Source organism: Camelus bactrianus, chromosome 1, assembly GCF_048773025.1.
Source record: "Camelus bactrianus isolate YW-2024 breed Bactrian camel chromosome 1, ASM4877302v1, whole genome shotgun sequence".
Lineage (NCBI taxonomy): Eukaryota > Metazoa > Chordata > Mammalia > Artiodactyla > Camelidae > Camelus > Camelus bactrianus.
The window spans coordinates 904210-920114 of record NC_133539.1 but is presented as its reverse complement, the minus strand read 5'-3'; the positions used below and the strand labels follow the sequence as shown (position 1 = coordinate 920114).

The 15905-nt window shown below is 65.8% G+C and overlaps 1 protein-coding gene across 10 annotated transcripts in view; it reads left to right on the top strand.

The window, feature by feature from the left end:
* COL18A1 (collagen type XVIII alpha 1 chain) overlaps window positions 1-15905 on the top strand; it is an 83916-nt gene that overhangs the window by 66951 nt on the left and 1060 nt on the right. For 3 of the 10 annotated variants that reach the window (XM_074376355.1, XM_074375957.1, XM_074376212.1), the window contains 24 exons: window positions 484-510; window positions 1033-1068; window positions 1476-1538; window positions 1870-1905; window positions 2206-2295; window positions 2813-2842; window positions 2933-2959; window positions 3205-3267; window positions 3517-3591; window positions 4539-4565; window positions 4788-4841; window positions 5149-5223; window positions 6693-6761; window positions 7324-7366; window positions 7886-7948; window positions 11477-11520; window positions 11766-11888; window positions 12460-12613; window positions 12700-12773; window positions 13150-13278; window positions 13576-13608; window positions 14793-15038; window positions 15242-15439; window positions 15565-15680. In XM_074376355.1, coding sequence (XP_074232456.1) covers window positions 484-510; window positions 1033-1068; window positions 1476-1538; window positions 1870-1905; window positions 2206-2295; window positions 2813-2842; window positions 2933-2959; window positions 3205-3267; window positions 3517-3591; window positions 4539-4565; window positions 4788-4841; window positions 5149-5223; window positions 6693-6761; window positions 7324-7366; window positions 7886-7948; window positions 11477-11520; window positions 11766-11888; window positions 12460-12613; window positions 12700-12773; window positions 13150-13278; window positions 13576-13608; window positions 14793-15038; window positions 15242-15439; window positions 15565-15680 — 1895 coding nt within the window. Of the gene's footprint in view, window positions 1-483; window positions 511-1032; window positions 1069-1475; window positions 1539-1869; window positions 1906-2205; window positions 2296-2812; window positions 2843-2932; window positions 2960-3204; window positions 3268-3516; window positions 3592-4538; window positions 4566-4787; window positions 4842-5148; window positions 5224-6692; window positions 6762-7323; window positions 7367-7885; window positions 7949-11476; window positions 11521-11765; window positions 11889-12459; window positions 12614-12699; window positions 12774-13083; window positions 13279-13575; window positions 13689-14792; window positions 15039-15241; window positions 15440-15564; window positions 15681-15905 lie in introns of those variants that run through there. The other 7 variants (XM_074376308.1, XM_074375951.1, XM_074376145.1 and 4 more) reach the window with 5 other exon arrangements.

The following is a 15905-nucleotide window of genomic DNA, read 5'->3' as shown; positions in this document are numbered from 1 at the left end:
CTGGCTGGGCCCCTGCAGGGGGCAGGGGACGGGTAGGGGGCCCTCCTGTAGGGCCCAGGACACCGCTGCAGTGCCCCTGGACCTCCGGAGCGGTCAGCGTGCTGCTCTGGGGCCTCTGGGGGGATGGGCACTCTTGGCGTCAGTGCGAGGTGAACCAGCCGGCGCCCCGGGGGGGCCAGAGGTGGCTTCCTGTCCGCTCAGTGTTCAGATGTGTTTGTTTCTAGCTAAATGAAATGAAAGTGTCTTTGTGTCGGGGTGACTCTCAGCACGCCTGCCCCCACGCGGCCAGTTTGCGTGCCGCCTCTGGGGCTCCAGGCGGTGTCTGGTAGGATTTTGGGGTGTGCAGGCCCCTGTTGGCAAACTCGTTTTTTCCCTGTTTTCGATTGAGAGTTGCGAGCACTAGGGGCCTTGTTTTCTGTGGGGAAGGCTGCCCCCCGGGGCAGGGGCGGCACTGACGTGGGCCCTCCTCCTCTGCCTGCACAGGGACCGCCCGGCCTGCCCGGAGTCAAGGTCAGTGAGAGATCAGCAACCCCGGGCGTGCCCGCTGCTGCACCCTGTCCCGGCCAGGAGCTGCCTCCCGGTGGCCCTGAGCCCCTCGTGGGAAATTTGCAAAATACGGGAAAGTCTAAATAGTTCCCAGAGCTTGGTTTGGGGGGGGTGGCCACCCCATCTTTCTAACCGCATGAATGGAGATCCCTGGCTCCACACATCTGAGGTGTGTGCCGACCTGGGGAGAGTGAGGGGTCTAGGGAGGGTGCCCCAGCTGGGGCAGTGGATGGCCCTGCAGAAGGGTCTGGTCGCTCCTCTTGGCTGCCTGCTGGGCCCTCCAGCTCCCTGGCGGCTCTGCTCCCACCCCATCCCTGAAGGACAGCATCCCCACCCCCGGCAGCTTATGTCCTCTGGGTCCGGGGCCCCCAGCTCTGAGTGGGAGCTGTGGTGTGGGGCCTCCTGCGTGGTTACCCGGAGGAGGAGTGGGCACCGCCTAGGGGTGGGCAGCACTTGTGGCCCCACAGAGCCCTTTGTCCACTCTAGGGGGATCCTGGAGCCACAGGGCCACCAGGGACCAAGGTAAGAACACTTTGTCTGTTCAGAAAATGGGCAGATGTTGGCAGCCCTGGTCTGGGGGGTGGGGAGGGGCCCCAGGCTGAGGGAGGTGGGCTTGGCTGGGCTGTGGCCCCCTTGGCTCCGTTCGCTTGGGCCCACAGTAAACAGAGATGAGTCTATGTCAGGACCATTGTCTTCTCCTATTGTCCCCCGTCCCCTCTGGAGGTCCCCAGGTTTTCCCACGGGACACTTTTCCTCCCCGTGCAGCTCCGCAGTGGCGCCCCCTGACCCCCACCCTCTCCCCCGCCCCCACGGTGCTGCTGAGGAGGCCAGCAGAAACCCCGCCTGGCCGGCTCCCTGGGCCGTGGCTCCCTGAGCCGTGGCTCCCTGGGCCGAGGCTGATACGCGTGCTCCCCTCGTGTCTGTTGCAGGGAGAAGTCGGAGCAGACGGAGCTCCCGGCCTCTCTGGCAGAGAGGGCGCGGCTGGAGCCCAGGTGAGTGACCACCAGGGGCTGCTGGGGGCGACACCCCCGAAGTCACCACGCCTGGATGAGAGCTGGCACGCTGTGTCCTCTCAGGGCCCCCCGACTGGGTCTCTGTGCCCCACAAGCTCCAGCAAGCCCAGCTCCATGGGACAGGAGTCGGGGTCCAGGCTGCCAGAGGGGTCTTCTGCATGGCTCCCACCCCCACCCTAGGTCCCACTTGGTCAGTGAAGGAAGAACTCCACATGTTCACTGAGGGCCAGTCCCGGGGACCTGGAGCCGCTGGGATGGGGGGAGGGCCGTGTTCTGTGTTTGACGAACTATTTCCTTCCTGTCTCCACAGGGACCCAAAGGAGAAAAAGGGACCCAGGGAGAGAAAGTGAGTTTGGGGGCCTGGGGGCCCGCAGATGGGGCAGCAGGTGCGTGGTGGCACGTAGGGTGCTGCCCTACCCCCCACACCCACTCACGTGGCCTCAGAGACTGGGAGTGGGGGGTCCCAACTCAGAGCCTGCCCTGCTTGGGGTGAGGGGGCGCTCTGGGGCCACTGTGCTCAGCCCCCAGGAGCCTCCTCACACCCTGTGGGTACCAGGAGCTCTGTCCAACTCCTGGGTGGGCTCTGGGGTCCCGGCCAGAAATGCCGTGACAGCACATCCCCCACGGAAAACGCTTTCTCTTCCAGGGCGACCCAGGGAAGGATGGAGTGGGACAGCCAGGCCTCCCCGGCCCCCCCGGGCCCCCTGGGCCTGTCGTCTACGTGTCGGAGCAGGATGTAAGGACGCTGCAGGGTGGGCACTCGCTCAGCCTGGACCCCCAGCACTGGCTGCAGTCAGGGCCACCAGCCGCCCCCCGTGGGGCAACCCCCAGAGACACCGGGGCCCCAATCTGCTGGTTCTGTGGGGTTTCTTGGCTGTCGAAGCCAGGCCTTCCTGAGCTGCCCTTGGGTCATGCTGTTTGTCTGCGTGTCACCCTGCTCCGGATGTGATGTGTCCCCTCCGGCCCCCATGCTCAGCATGGCGAGGTGGGGACACTGGACTGGCTCCCTGGTCCCAGGGTCGCAGGCTAGTTCTGTGGTGTGGGAGGCAGACCCCCAGGGGTGGGTCCACTTCTCATCCGAGGGACCCTGAGGCCAAAGTCAAAAAGGCTGTTGATGGCAAAAGTGACTTTCACATTTAATGTCTGGCTTCTGTGTTGTGTGTGGGTGACGTACAGGGAGTTGAGTTCTAACTGTAACGTGGTCTCCTTTCCTTCTTGTCTGTGGCTGTGTGCCTCTGCCGACTGGCGGACAGAGGGCGGTGGCGAGTGTGCCGGGCCCCGAGGTATGAGCGTCCCTGGGCGGCGCTGGGCGCGCTGGGCGGCCTCCCCCGGCCAGGCCTGACTGTTGCTGTCGCTGTCGCTCTCTCCCCCAGGGCCGCACGGGGTTTGCAGGCTTTCCCGTAAGTACCTCCAGCCCCACCCCACCCTCGCCGGGAGCAGGGTCTGCTTCTCAGACTGAGGAACCTCATGACTCCGGAGCAGAGACCCACCCCCCAACATAGCAAGGATTCTGGGGCACATGTCTGAGGCAGGGGTGGGGGTCACTGACCCTTCTCTGCCCGAGCTGGCCGGGACCAGGCAGACGCGTTCCAGGTAGCCCTCTGAGGGCTGTGCAGAGCCCACAGCCCCACCCGTCTCTCTGCAGGGACCTGCCGGGCCAAAGGGAGACCTGGGCTCCAGAGGCCAGCAGGGCCCCCCGGGGCCCAAGGTGAGGGGCTGGGCACGTCTGCTTAGGGGCAGCCGCTCTGCTGCCCAGAGGGGCCGCCGGGTGACTGCTGTGGGGGAGGGGCCTGGGGCCTGTGGTGGATTCTCCTCTGGTCATTCCACTGACCCGGGGGGCCCTGCTCACGGCTCCAGTTCTGGGGCATCGGTGCCCTGAGTTCATGGGTTACTGCAGGGGTGGGAGGACCCGCTCTTTCCAGAGCTGACCCCCCCGACCCGCGCTGCCCGGTTTCAGGGTGAGAAGGGTGAGCCGGGCATGGTCTTCAGCCCCGACGGGAGAGCAACGTCCCTGGCCCAGAAGGGAGCCAAGGTGAGGGGGCGTCTGGGCCGAGCTTGTGCCATTGTCCAGGGCAGGGCAACAGTTTTGGGGGCCCTGGAAACAGCACGGAGGTGTCTGTCCTCCCGAGAGGGGCCAGCTCCCGCCCGTGCATGAGAACCTCAGCTGAGCTCAGCTCCGGAACCTTCTGCAGCCTGGGCCCTCGCCTGTCCCTGTCTGTCCTCTCCCACCACCCTGTTGGGAGGGTCCTCAGGGCCCCAGAGCTGGCCCGCTCACATTGGCCTCAGCCTGACCAGCCCCGTGTGGTGGTCCTCTGCCCCTGTCGGCGGAGCCTGCCCTGCGGAGAAGCTGGGGGTTCTCGGGAGCCGCGGCTCTGGGCTGTTCCTGGGCCTGGGCCTTACCTTTTGGGAGCTCCCCCACTACCCCGTGGTGTCCGGCTGGCCCTCGGCCTCTGGGGGTGGGCGTGTCAACCTTCCTACCTCAGGAGGGAGCCAAGCATGGTGGGGTTGGGAATGGGTTCCTGGGGGGCTGTGCTCTGGGACCCCCGACCCCAGCAGATGACCCCTCAGGCAGGCAGAGGAGCTGGACTTGGGATCGGGTGGCTGTGGGGGGCAGGCCTGCAGGGGGCCCCAAAGCCCTCTAGGATTGTTGGGGGGCAGGCCTGTGTGGGGCCCCAAGTGTAGAGAACTCTGCCAGCCCTACCTGGCATCATGTCTGAGGTCGGGGCCCACACACCCCAGCCCGGGCCCTGAGGAGCGGCCCCCCAGGCTTCAGGGCCCCCAGCGTGTGCCCCGTGCAGGTGCCCAGGACACGTGCCCCAACCCAGAGCCTTCTTCCTGTGCTGTGGCCCTCCCTCCCTGGGTTCAGGCAGTGCCTTGGGCACCACTGGGGGCATCCAGATGGACCCAGGGACCCCTTGGGGGCTGCCCGGTGCGGGATAGCCTTCAGTGACCTAATGGGTTCTCTGGTTTTCTGTTCAGGGTGAGCCTGGCTTTCGAGGACCCCCGGTGAGTAGGCCTGGGTTTCCCCATAGTGCACACACATGTGCGTCAGTGTGAAAGGACACGCGAGGCTGCCGAGGGCACCACCTCCTTTCTGGCTGCCGGGTGGGCGTGGGCGGCCGAGTTTGCATCCCAGCTGCACCTCCAGACCTGGGGGCAGGTGTCGGGAGGGAGACCGCCGGAGCAGGGGCTGGTCTCCGCTAACCTAAAACCTGGCTCCCCCTGCAGGGCCCATATGGGCGGCCAGGGCACAAGGGAGAGATCGGCTTCCCTGGACGGCCGGTGAGTTCCCGGGCTCTCGTGCTGTGTGTGGGCAGCAGCGCAGGCTGGGGGGACAGTGGACCCGGAGCGGAGTGGACTGCAGGCCCCCTGCTGTCCTTCCCAGGGACCAACCCCCAAGCACAGCTCTCTCCAAACTCAGGCCAGGGATTCCCAGCCCCACTCGGGCAGCTCGGGTCCCAGACGGAAAGACACCCCGAGGCGGCAGTGTCCTGGGTAGGGGCAGGAGCTGCTGGGCCAGCCCCCCAGGGCCCGCAGCCATGGTGCTGGCCGGCACCCAGCAGTTCCCACCCACTGTGCTCTGCCCCAGGGTCGCCCCGGGATGAACGGATTGAAAGGGGAGAAGGGGGAGCCGGGAGATGCCAGCGTGGGATTCGGCGTGAGGGTGAGTGTCCCAGAGGGCGGGCGGGGCGGGGCAGGACCCCAGACCAGAGGGCTGGGCCTCAGCAGCTCAGGTCCCAGAGCTCACCTGGAGGAGGCCACTTCTGAGCGGCTCTCTGTGCGACCGGCTCTGCGGGTCCTCAGACATGCAGGCCCCACGCGCACGTACACATGTGCACACGTACATACGTGCACACGTGCGCGTGGCCCAGGGCCACCGGACAGAGCCCCAGCATGGTCTTCTCGGGAGGGCCTGCAGCCCACGTGGGCGCTGGGGCGGGAGCCGTCTGCCTGTGGGGCGATCCCCTCCACCGCCTGTAAGTCGCGGAGACTGCACCCTTGAGCTGAGGGTCTTCGTTTGCTAACATCAGTGGATGAGACACCCGTTACCGCCTCCACCCGAGACGGCGCTGGCCAGACTCAGGATGCCCCCTCCAGGTGCCCCGCGGGCCCACCCGCCACTCCCTGAGCCTTTTCCCCCGGCCCCCCTCCCGCCCAGCCCCCAGCAACGCGGGGTCCTGAGGTTGGCGTTGCAGGCCGGGCTCTCCGGTACTTCCGTCACTGCTGGTCCTTCACCGAGGCTGCCCTCCTCCTGGTGGACTGAATGAATCTGGGCTGTCGTTTCGTGAAAATTCGATGGAACGCAGCGTTTTGTACAGTTCTGAGATGGAGATAGACTAGGCCACTTTTGTCAAGCAGGAAGATGGGGTCTCGAATCCTTCCTGCAGTTCTGTGTTGTGACGGCAGAGCGTGAAAGGCTGCTTGTGCGCACGCCCTTGTCAGCACGTCCTCTGGGACTGGCTCCTTCATGGGCCTGAGCTCCCACCTCCGTTCCGCCTCCTTGGCCGCAGTGGACAACACCGTGGGGAGTGGTCACAGGGCAGGTGGGCAGTGAAGGTGCCCAGGGGCCTGGAGAGCGAGTGCCATGAGGGAGGGGGAGGTCCCGGGGCCGTGTTCCCCATGGCACCTTCCATCACATGTGCTGGTTCTTCGTCGGGTAAGCCGTTACTTTCAGAGCAAGGAGTTCTGACACGACCTGAATCCAGCTGTCCCTTGTCTTTCCATGAGCAATGAATGACTGGTGGAGTTCCCGTGGGGTTCACGCTCCCACGTGAAAAGCCTGCGAGCGCTGGCCCCCTGGGCCCCCTCTTACCTTGGAAACACGCAGCTGACCTTCCCCCAGCTGGCAGTCAGGAGCCACACGAGCCGTGTCCGAGGCCGCGTCCAGCCCAGATGGCCTCCTGCCTGCCTCCCTTGGGACATTATGAGCCGACTCCAATCTGGGAGTGGGACGGGGACAGCTCTGTCCTCGGGGAGCCCGTGACCACAGAGTAAACTGGACGCAGCCTCGATTTTGTTTTCTGACTTTGCTGTGATTGCCAGAAGCGCGGATGCCCGTGCCTGCCATCCTGGGCAGTGTCGATGGCCTGGCTGTGAACGTGACTGACCGGAGCTTTCTCTTCTCCTGCGCAGGGTCCGCCTGGCCCACCTGGGCCCCCAGGGCCCCCGGGCCCCCCCGGGACTCCTGTCTACGACAGCAACGTAAGTCTCCACGCCCTCCCCACACTCCTTGCCCGGGCCCTTGGAGAACAGCCCTGTGTCCCCTCCGCTGACCCCAGGAGGGCCGACCCCCAGGCAGGGGCAGCTGAGCCCTGGCTTCTGCATCCCTGCCTGCATCCCTGCAACACCAAGGGCTGGTGGGGCTGCGTGTGTGGCTACCCGCCTCTGGGAGGGGTGGTGGGGCCTGTGGGCTGCAGCTGGTGGGCAGCTGGTTCAAAGACAAGCCCCCAGGGGGTGAAGGCTGTGCAGGGAGTGCTTTATGGGCTCCTGGGGATGGACACTCGTGTCACAGGGCTCAGTGACGAGAAGTGACCACATGGGGCAGGTCATATCATGACCAGGGCTCCCGACTCCAAACCCCTTCATCCTCTCCCTCCCCTTCCCTGTTCCCTTGTCTTGGGGGGCAGGGCACTGGCGGGGTGGGAGGTGCCTGTGTGGCCTTGCAGAGGGTGCTGGGGGCATCTGGGCACAGAGACCCTGGGGTGGGTGGTGGCCTTACTCTTCAAGGCGTTCTTCAGTGACCAGTTCTGGCCTGTCTTCGCAGGCATTCGTGGAGTCTGGCCGCCCTGGACCCCCGGGATTGCCAGGTGAGGGCTCCTGGGGCCTGGAGAGGGCAGGTCTGCCCTTCTGACCACAGCTCGGATCCAGGACTTGAAGCCCCTGGTGGCCCAGGCACCCCATTCCCAGTTGATCTCAGCCCCCATTGCTAGGTCTCCAGGTTCCTCACAGCACCGCCTTCCAGGAGGCCAAACCATGAACGGGAGTGGACACTGAACGGCCACCCACTTGCCATCCACAGTCCAGCCCCAGCTCCTTGTCCAAGCAAGGGCAGAAACAGCCCCTCCTGCTGTCTGAGCCCCTCCTTGCTGGAGTGGTCTGGCCTGTGGGAGCAGAGGGTGCAGCCCTTGGGGCGCAGCCACGGGCACTTCTGCTGGTCGTGAGCTCTGATTCTGAGCGTCCCTGAGCTCACGTGCCGCCCCCTCCCTGGTCCAGGCCCACCGTGCCCACAGTGCCCACAGGGTCGGGGGTGCTTGAGGGCAGGAGGGCTTGTCCCGGAGGCCCTGTCACACTTTGAGTAACAGGCACTGGTGTGTCTGTCTCTCCAGGATACCAGGGACCTCCTGGACCGAAGGGTGACAGAGGAGAAGTGGGCCCGCCCGGACCCCCAGGTGAGAGTGCTGGGGGTGGCCCTGGGTGATGGGCTGCGACACCAAGGGCTTGTGGGGCTGCGTGTGTGGCTGCCCGCCCACCTCCTGGACTGGACGAAGGAGGCCCCTTCTGGGCTCACGGGGACCTGACGTGCTGGTGGCCCCACAGCCTTGGGGCCAGGGCTGGGGCTGAGGTGATGACGGGCAGGGTGTCCCGTCGCCCCTCCCAGAGGCAGGGCTGGGCCCCAGGGTGTGCCTCCCAGAGGAGACCAGACACCCTGTGTGTCGCGGGTCCGGGACGCCCATCCATCCCCACAGGCCGCGCAGGAGCCTTGTTGGGCCGGGGCTTCCGGATCGACTCCCAGCACCTCGGATGCTCCCTGAGGTGGCAGGGGTCCCCCACTGAATCCTGCCTGTGCTGCCGGTGAGCAGTGGCCGGGCAGGACCCGGGGAGGAGCTTGACCCCACAGACCCCCGACTAGAGTGTGGCTGAGGCCCGCGGCCTCCGGGGGGCGGGGGCTGCACCCAGAGCCGGGGCGGCCCGACAGACCAGCAGGCAGGCCCGAAGCCTCGTTTTCCCTCCGGGCAGCTGGAAGCAGAAATAAACCCTTCGCTCGAGGGAGCTGCGCTCCTCCAGGACCTAGGATCTCATATAAGTAATAAGTGGGGCGGGGGGGGGCCCCCCGGGACCCCAGCGGACGGAGTCTTCGGACTCCACACGGCAGTGACGTTCAGACATAAGCAAGCGACAGGCACAGCCGCGGGGAGCTGCAGCCCGCGGGGAGGAGTCGGGCCTGACTCCAGGACTGAGAACTGCTGCTCTGGATGCGAGGCTTCGGTGTGACTCCAGGCAGTGGGGCAGGACCGAGGAGGGGAGGGGCCCGCACAGAGTCGTGACGCTCAGGGAGGTGGGACCAGCTGGCGGAGGTCAGACGGTCCCGGCGTGAGGACAGGCCGGGCGGGTGAGACAGAAGAGCATCGGGCCGAGCTTTCCAATCCTGAGGAGAGAGCCCAGGAGCCCCTCACGCAGAGTCAGCACGACCAACAGCTGCTCGCTCACGAGGGCGAGGGGCGCCAGGGCGTGAAGCTACAGGTCAGCGGCGGTGACTGCTGGCTCAGAATTCCACGTGCAGGGAAAACATCCTTCTGAAGGACGAGGAGCTGGGCAGCCAGGGGGCCGTGCCAGGACGCCAGCCTGGAAGGGGACAGCGAGGGCCCTCGGGAGAAGGAGGTGGTGAGATGACGCAGGGGCGGGCTAGCGGGAGGGAGAGGGCGACCCTGTGGCCCTGCTCAGCAACGCGGCAGGGAGGCCGGATCCCCGAGGCCCCGGCCACGCCTCAAACAGGCAGAAACCCTCACTACATCAGACCCGAGTCAGGGACGCACCTGTCCCTTCCGGGACCAGCCAAGGAGGAGAGGAGTGTGCCCCCAATGGGGAGGAAGAGCAGCGTAGGGAAAACTGAGTCCAAAGACGGCAAGAAAGGGGAGGGAGAGGAGCACAGCCGGTGGAGCAAACAAGACGGGGAGCGAGGTGGCTGATTAACCCAGACCTGTGAGTGGGCAGGTTCCGCGCGAGCCGGCTGCTTCTCCTTTTAGAGGACAAATGTCGCCAACAGGACGAAGACAAAACTGCGTGCTGCTTACAGGAGACCCCCCCCCCCAGTAAGGACGCGAGAGGAGGGCGAAGGGGGTGACTGATCTGATGAGAAGGGAGCCTGTGTGAGAACGCGTATGAATGTGTGTCGGTGTGTGAGTGTGCAAACGTGAGTGTGCACGGACGTGCGAGCACGTGCACCTGCGTGTGCTCCTGAGACATCAGACAACTGTATCTTAAGACAGGAGTTGTTGCCAGGAATTTTTAAAAGCCCATGATGGTGAAGGGGTAAACCCACCAGAAGAGCACAGCAATTCTAAGCGTATATGCCGCTATCAACATGACTTCAAGACACAAAAGCAAAAGGAAGAACACACAAGTCGTGCACGAGGAGGGCGTTGTAACCCAGCTCTCTGAAAGTGAGGGCAGCGGACTAAAGGACGGGTCAGTCGGCAGGGGGAGGATCTGAACAGCAGGAGACACCTGGGCCTCCAGCCCCAGCACCCACACGGGGGATCCAGGGCTCGCGCCGGGCACAGGGCACGTCCCAGAGCCTGTCGTTCCACGAGGGACAGTGCAGGAAACCGGCATCAAACACACAAGTGGGACGTGCCCACCAGACAGGCACCCGCGGGCGAGGAGACCACCGTGGGACCTGGAAGCGGAGCGAAGGACAAGGGCGTGTCCAAGGGTGAGGGTGCGGCCAGGGTCTCAGCCCTCACTCTGGCCCGCAGTGGCAGTGGGGTCGTCTCGCTCCTTCAAAGGACCCAGGATGGAGCCCCTGGCCACGGCACGCGAGCTGGGCGGGCCCTGGGCGGGCATGGGGTTCCCTGGGACAGCCGAGGCGGAGCTCCGGGTGGGGGTCCCCAGGTCCCCGCCCCGCAGCGGTCTCCTCCGCCAGTGGTCCAGCCTGCACCTTTGGGGAAAGGTGTGGGAGGAGGGGGTCTCTGGGGAAAGGTCGTGGGAGGAGGGTGAGCCCAGGTCGCGCCCCCACCTGGAGGGAGCACGAGTTGTGGCTCTTTGTTTACAAGGTGACAGTGTTAAATGGCCTGAGCTTGTAAGTACCCGACTCAGGAGGGTGGAAAACGGATCCAGCTCCACGAAAACAACGGGAGAGGCCGTGGAGATCAGAAGTGAATGAAGATGGTGCACATAGGAAATGTCAAGCGAGCAAAAAAATCAAACGTTAGGTCCTTGGAAAGATGGGTAACACCACCGCCCCTCCTGTGGGACTGATGAAGGAAAGACGCCAGCTCCCCGTGGCCTGCGGCCCGAGGCGGGACGGCCGGTGGTCACCGCGGGTGCACGGCCAGCCAGCCCGCGGGGCGGGGAGGAAGACAAACCCAGTGTTCTCACAGACGACACCTTTGTGAACGTCAGCCACCCGAAGGGATGTGCGGATAAACCGTTAGAATTACTGAATCAGTTTTGCAAGGTCACAAGACAGTTCACAAAAAGCAATGCCAGTCGTAAAACAGACGATGTTTTGAAAAAGACACCATTTGGAAAAAGATGAGGCGGTTCCCAGAGGCGAGGTGCTGGGTGAAGGGGCCAAAGGCAGCGACGTCCAGTTACAAGACGCAGAGGCCCCCAGAAGCAGCTGACGTGACACTGTAGGCGGCGTCTCGCGCGGGAGGAGACATTTTTTTCCTGTTTGTGTGTGTGTCCGTCCATGGGGTCATTTTACAGTAAATGTAAGTTGTTCACTGTGCTCCCCTGTGTAAATGGGGGAAGTGTCCGTTATAAAACCAAAACGAAAAAGGCACCATTAACAAAAACACCAAAAAATATCAAGTAGCGGGGCGTAAGTGTAACAGGGCGTGCAGGGGATCTCTATGCAGAAATGCGGGAATTACAGAGAAAAACGGAGGTTCAGGTAAATGCGGGGGCGTCGGTGGACGAGGCGGTGAGGAGGGCGCCTCACTGAGGCCCCACCCCAAATCTCCCCCCTGCAGGGCAGTTCCCGCTGGACCTGCTGCCGCTGGGCGCCGAGTTGAAGGTGGGTGGCACCCGGGCTGAGGCTGAGCCCGGCGCGGGCCGCTGCCTGCGGAGCGCTCCCGTGTCTGCCCTGCGTGGGCCCCGGAGGGCTCAGCCTTTCGGAAATGTGGCTGATGTGGCAGAAGACTGGGAGGCTGAGGGGTCCCGCACGGCTGGCCAGGCCTGGGCTGCAGGAGTTTCCAGCCTGCCCCTGCCCACGCCGACAGAGAGAGCTGGGCTGTCCCTGACGAGCACTTCCACCCATAGGGGGAGAAGGGTGACCGCGGGGTCGCTGGACAGAAAGGGGAGAGAGGCGAGCCCGGGGGCGGTGGCTTCTTCGGCTCCAGTGTGCCTGGCCCCCCTGGCCCGCCAGGGCACCCTGGGATTCCGGTGAGTCTGGGCCCCAGGCCCCCGCAGGCGCCCCCACACGGGCCCAGGCCTGTGCCGGCGCCCATGTCCCTGGGGTCCCTGGGGTCCCTGGGGTGTGGAGCCAGGGCAGGTCCGCCTGCGAGCTGGCCCTGAGCATCCCCCTTCTGGTTCTTTGCCTGCGTGGGGGGGCACAGTGCCTGCCCTCCCAGACCGGGCGCCCTGGGGCTGCCTCCTGTCTCCTGCTGCTGCTGCGCCTTTCCACCGAACCCCCTCGGGGAGACCCACTGTCCTGAAAGATTTCAGGGAACTGTAGGCCCAGCTTCCGTCTGGAGGTGGAGGAGGAGGAGGGCCCTTGGGGCTGTACCTCTTGGGGGGCTGGGCTGCCCTCCTCTTCATCCCAGGGTCCTGTCCTAGCAGAGGACGTGCGGGGTGGGAAGGCCGGATATCCCAGGCCCCAGTGTGGGCAGGGAGGGGATCGGGGCTTGGCTGTGCTCCTGCAGGGCTCGTGGCAGGTGCAGCCCAGACCATCAAGCTTGCTTGTCCCAGCCCAGGGACTTGGTGACAGTGCTGCGGGTTTTGTCTTCCACCCCAGGGTCCCAAGGGTGAGAGCGTCCGAGGCCAGCCTGGCCCGCCTGGGCCTCAGGGGCCCCCTGGCATTGGCTACGAGGGACGCCAGGGACCTCCTGGGCCCCCCGGCCCCCCAGGGCCCCCAGGACCCCCCTCCTTCCCGGGCCCATACAGACAGAGTAAGTTGGGCGGGGGTGGGGTGGGTCCTGGCCTCCAGCCTCATCTGGCCGGGCCGGCCTTCCCACCTCTGGCGCCTCTCTCGCAGCTATCAGCGTTCCCGGGCCCCCCGGCCCACCCGGGCCCCCCGGCCCCCCTGGCTCCATGGGCGCCTCCTCGGGGGTAAGCACCTGCCTATCCTGCCTGTCGGACCCTCACCGCCTGCAGCCTCCCTTTGGAGTCTGCGAGTGGAGCACAAGGGCCCTGAGACGTGGCTTCCACAGCGGATGTGGGGAGCCCGGGGTGGCTGGGTCTGAGCTGGGCAAGCGAGGGTGTCTCCACGGATGGGGCCACCGTGCAGAGGCCGTGGTGGCCCAGGGACGTGGGGGCGGGGGCCCCACAGCCTGGCAAGGAAGAAGGAGCCACTGAGGTCTTCAGGAATGTTCCTCGTCAGGAGATGCCCCCACTCAGTCAGGACCTTGTCCCTGTACAGTCCCCGCCCCCGTGAGCCCAGGGGCCGCCTCTGTGCAGGGACCCCATTGGGCTGGGCTTCCAGCAGGTGAGGGTCTGGGCCACATACCAGACCATGCTAGACAAGGTGCCCGAGGTGCCGGAGGGCTGGCTCATCTTTGTGGCTGAGAGGGAGGAGTTGTACGTCCGGGTCCGGAATGGCTTCCGGAAGGTTCTGGTGAGTTTTGGACAGAGCTTCTCCTGCACGTAGAAGTGGGGGGACCTTCCCACCCTCGCTCCTGGGGCACAGGGTGCGGAGAAGATGGGAGGTAGAGAGGGCTGCGTCCAGGAGGGCGGCCCCGCGCGTGGGCGAGGGGTGCAGGGCCGGGCGAGCGCGACAGCCAGCCTCTCCGCACTCACCATGCGCCCGGTGCCGGCCGGGACGCAGCCACGCCGGCTCCCTTGGGGGACAGAGGGGGCAAGTGGCGCCGGCTGGGCCAGAGGTCCTGGGGTGACTCCCTCTGTTCTCTTCCAGCTGGGGGCCCGCACGCCCCTCCCGCTTGGGACGGTAAGGAGCCTTCCTGCTTTCCACAAGGATCAGAGGCGGGCATCCCCCGGCCAGGGTGGGGCGCCCTGCCGGGGAGAGGGGTGCGCAGACCACACTCATCGCCCTCCCTGGGCGAGAGGATACTGGGCCCAAAGCCACATCTCCCTTGAGTCCTGGCCTGCCTTCCCTCCCCTGGAGGTGGACCCTTCAGGGTGCTGGGGGGGGGGGGAGGTGGAGGAAGGGGTGTTGGGGATGCCCCAGTTTCCCTAAGGAGGCGTCACATCCCACTGCTGTGGCTTCTCTGAGTGGAGTTCACGACTTCTCAGATGGCTCGGGAGCGAGGCTCGGGAGCAAGGCTCGGGCTGGGTGGTGGGCGTCGGGGGCTCTGTGAGCCGGCCTGCCCACGGGGCCCGGGGGGTCGTTCTCGCTCAGCACGCAGTCCTGGGCCCCTCCCGTCTGCTGGGCGCCCTTCTAGGCCTGGGTAGAGCCATGCCTGAAGCAGGCAAAGCCCCTGCCCCACGGAGGTGACACTGGGGAAAATGGGCACTAATGGTGATAAGGAACGTGGGTAATACATTGTGTAAAGTATATCGTGACTAAGTGTGAACGTTTTATATACGTACATAAAGTGCGTTAGGAGTTCTTAGTAGGTAATAGGTGCCAGGTAATAGGTATGCAGGTAGCAGGGAGGAAGTCACGTGGTGTCAGAGGCTGCGGGTGCTGGGGGGGAGGACCGGATGGGGAAGGGGGGGCGGCCCCAGGGGCTGGGGCGGGAAAGGTGGAGGCCACCTGTCTGAAGTGAGGACCAGTGAAGGCTAAAGCAGCTGAGAGCGGGTCTGTGGGTGTCGTGGCTGCAGCAGGAGGAGGCCACGAGGCCGGGGGACGCGGTTGGCCCAGAGGCCCCCTTGGCCACAGTTAGGAGCTTGTTTCTAGAGCCAGGGACCCAGGGCGCTTGAGCAGAGGGCCATCCAACCCAACTAAGGTGTTAACAGGCTGGCTCCCCTCAACACTCGGGCACCCGCAGGGTCTGAGGGTACAGCTCCCAGCTCCCCACCTCCAGTCCAGCCTGTGCCCACCTGGGCACACGAGCCAGGGTGCAGGTGAATTCAGGGAGCACTGGGGCCGGGCACCACAGGCCGCTCTGTGAGGCCAATGCGGGTGCAGGAGGCCTGGTCCCATGGTGCTGTCCACCTCTCCATCTGCAGGACAACGAGGTGGCCGCCTTGCAGCCCCCAGTGGTGCAGCTGCATGAGGGCAACCCGTACCCCCGCCGGGAGCTCCCTCACCCGACGGCACGGCCTTGGTGGGCAGACGACACCCTAGCCAAGCCCCCACGCCTGCCGGACCCGCAGCCCTACCCCGGAGCCCCGCACCACGGCTCCTACGTGCACCGCCAGCCGGCACACCCCACAGGCTCGCCCACCCACACCCACCAGGACTTCCAGCCAGTGGTGAGTGACCCCCGGGTGGGCGCACACTGGCCAGCCTGTTAGCCCGCATGGCGCTGGGGGTGGAGAGTCTGGACCCCAGAGCAGCCGGGGAGGGTTTTGGGGCTGGGCTCGGCCCCCGAGGTCCAGCCCTGCTCGCGTCCTGGGAGACTGGGTGGTGGAGCGGAGACAGACCCCCCGAGGGCTGACACGTGGTTTCCCCGCAGCTCCACCTGGTCGCGCTCAACAGCCCGCAGTCAGGCGGCCTGCGCGGCATCCGCGGGGCCGACTTCCAGTGCTTCCAGCAGGCGCGCGCTGTGGGGCTGGCCGGCACCTACCGTGCCTTCCTGTCCTCGCGGCTGCAGGACCTCTACAGCGTCGTGCGCCGCGCCGACCGCGCGGCCGTGCCCATCGTCAACCTCAGGGTGGGTGTGCGGGGACCCCGCTGGGCCAGAAGCCTGGGGTCAGGTCCTAGGACCCCTCCCTGGGCACCACGCGGAGCCCCCACGTGGAGGTGACCAGAGGTGGGTGCCCCCACTTCCCTCCATAGGACGAGGCGCTGTTTCCCAGCTGGGAGGCCTTGTTCTCGGGCTCCGGGGGCCAGCTGAAGCCGGGCGCCCGCATCTTCTCTTTCGACGGCCGAGACGTCCTGCAGCACCCCGCCTGGTAGGTTTGCCGTGTGCGCACAGCAGCTCGGGCCTCCCGGGACCTCCAGAGCCCTGAGCAAAGGGATGGCACTGCTGGCTTGGAGCCTCCGGGCTGACCCGGCGCCTGGTACCCAGTTGAGGCTCAGCAACCAGAGAACCCGGAAGAGCAGGAGGGAGAGTGAAGGGCGCTGCTCGTGGTGTCCTACGAAACACCTTTCCTAGCCCGCCTTCCGGCACACGCCCC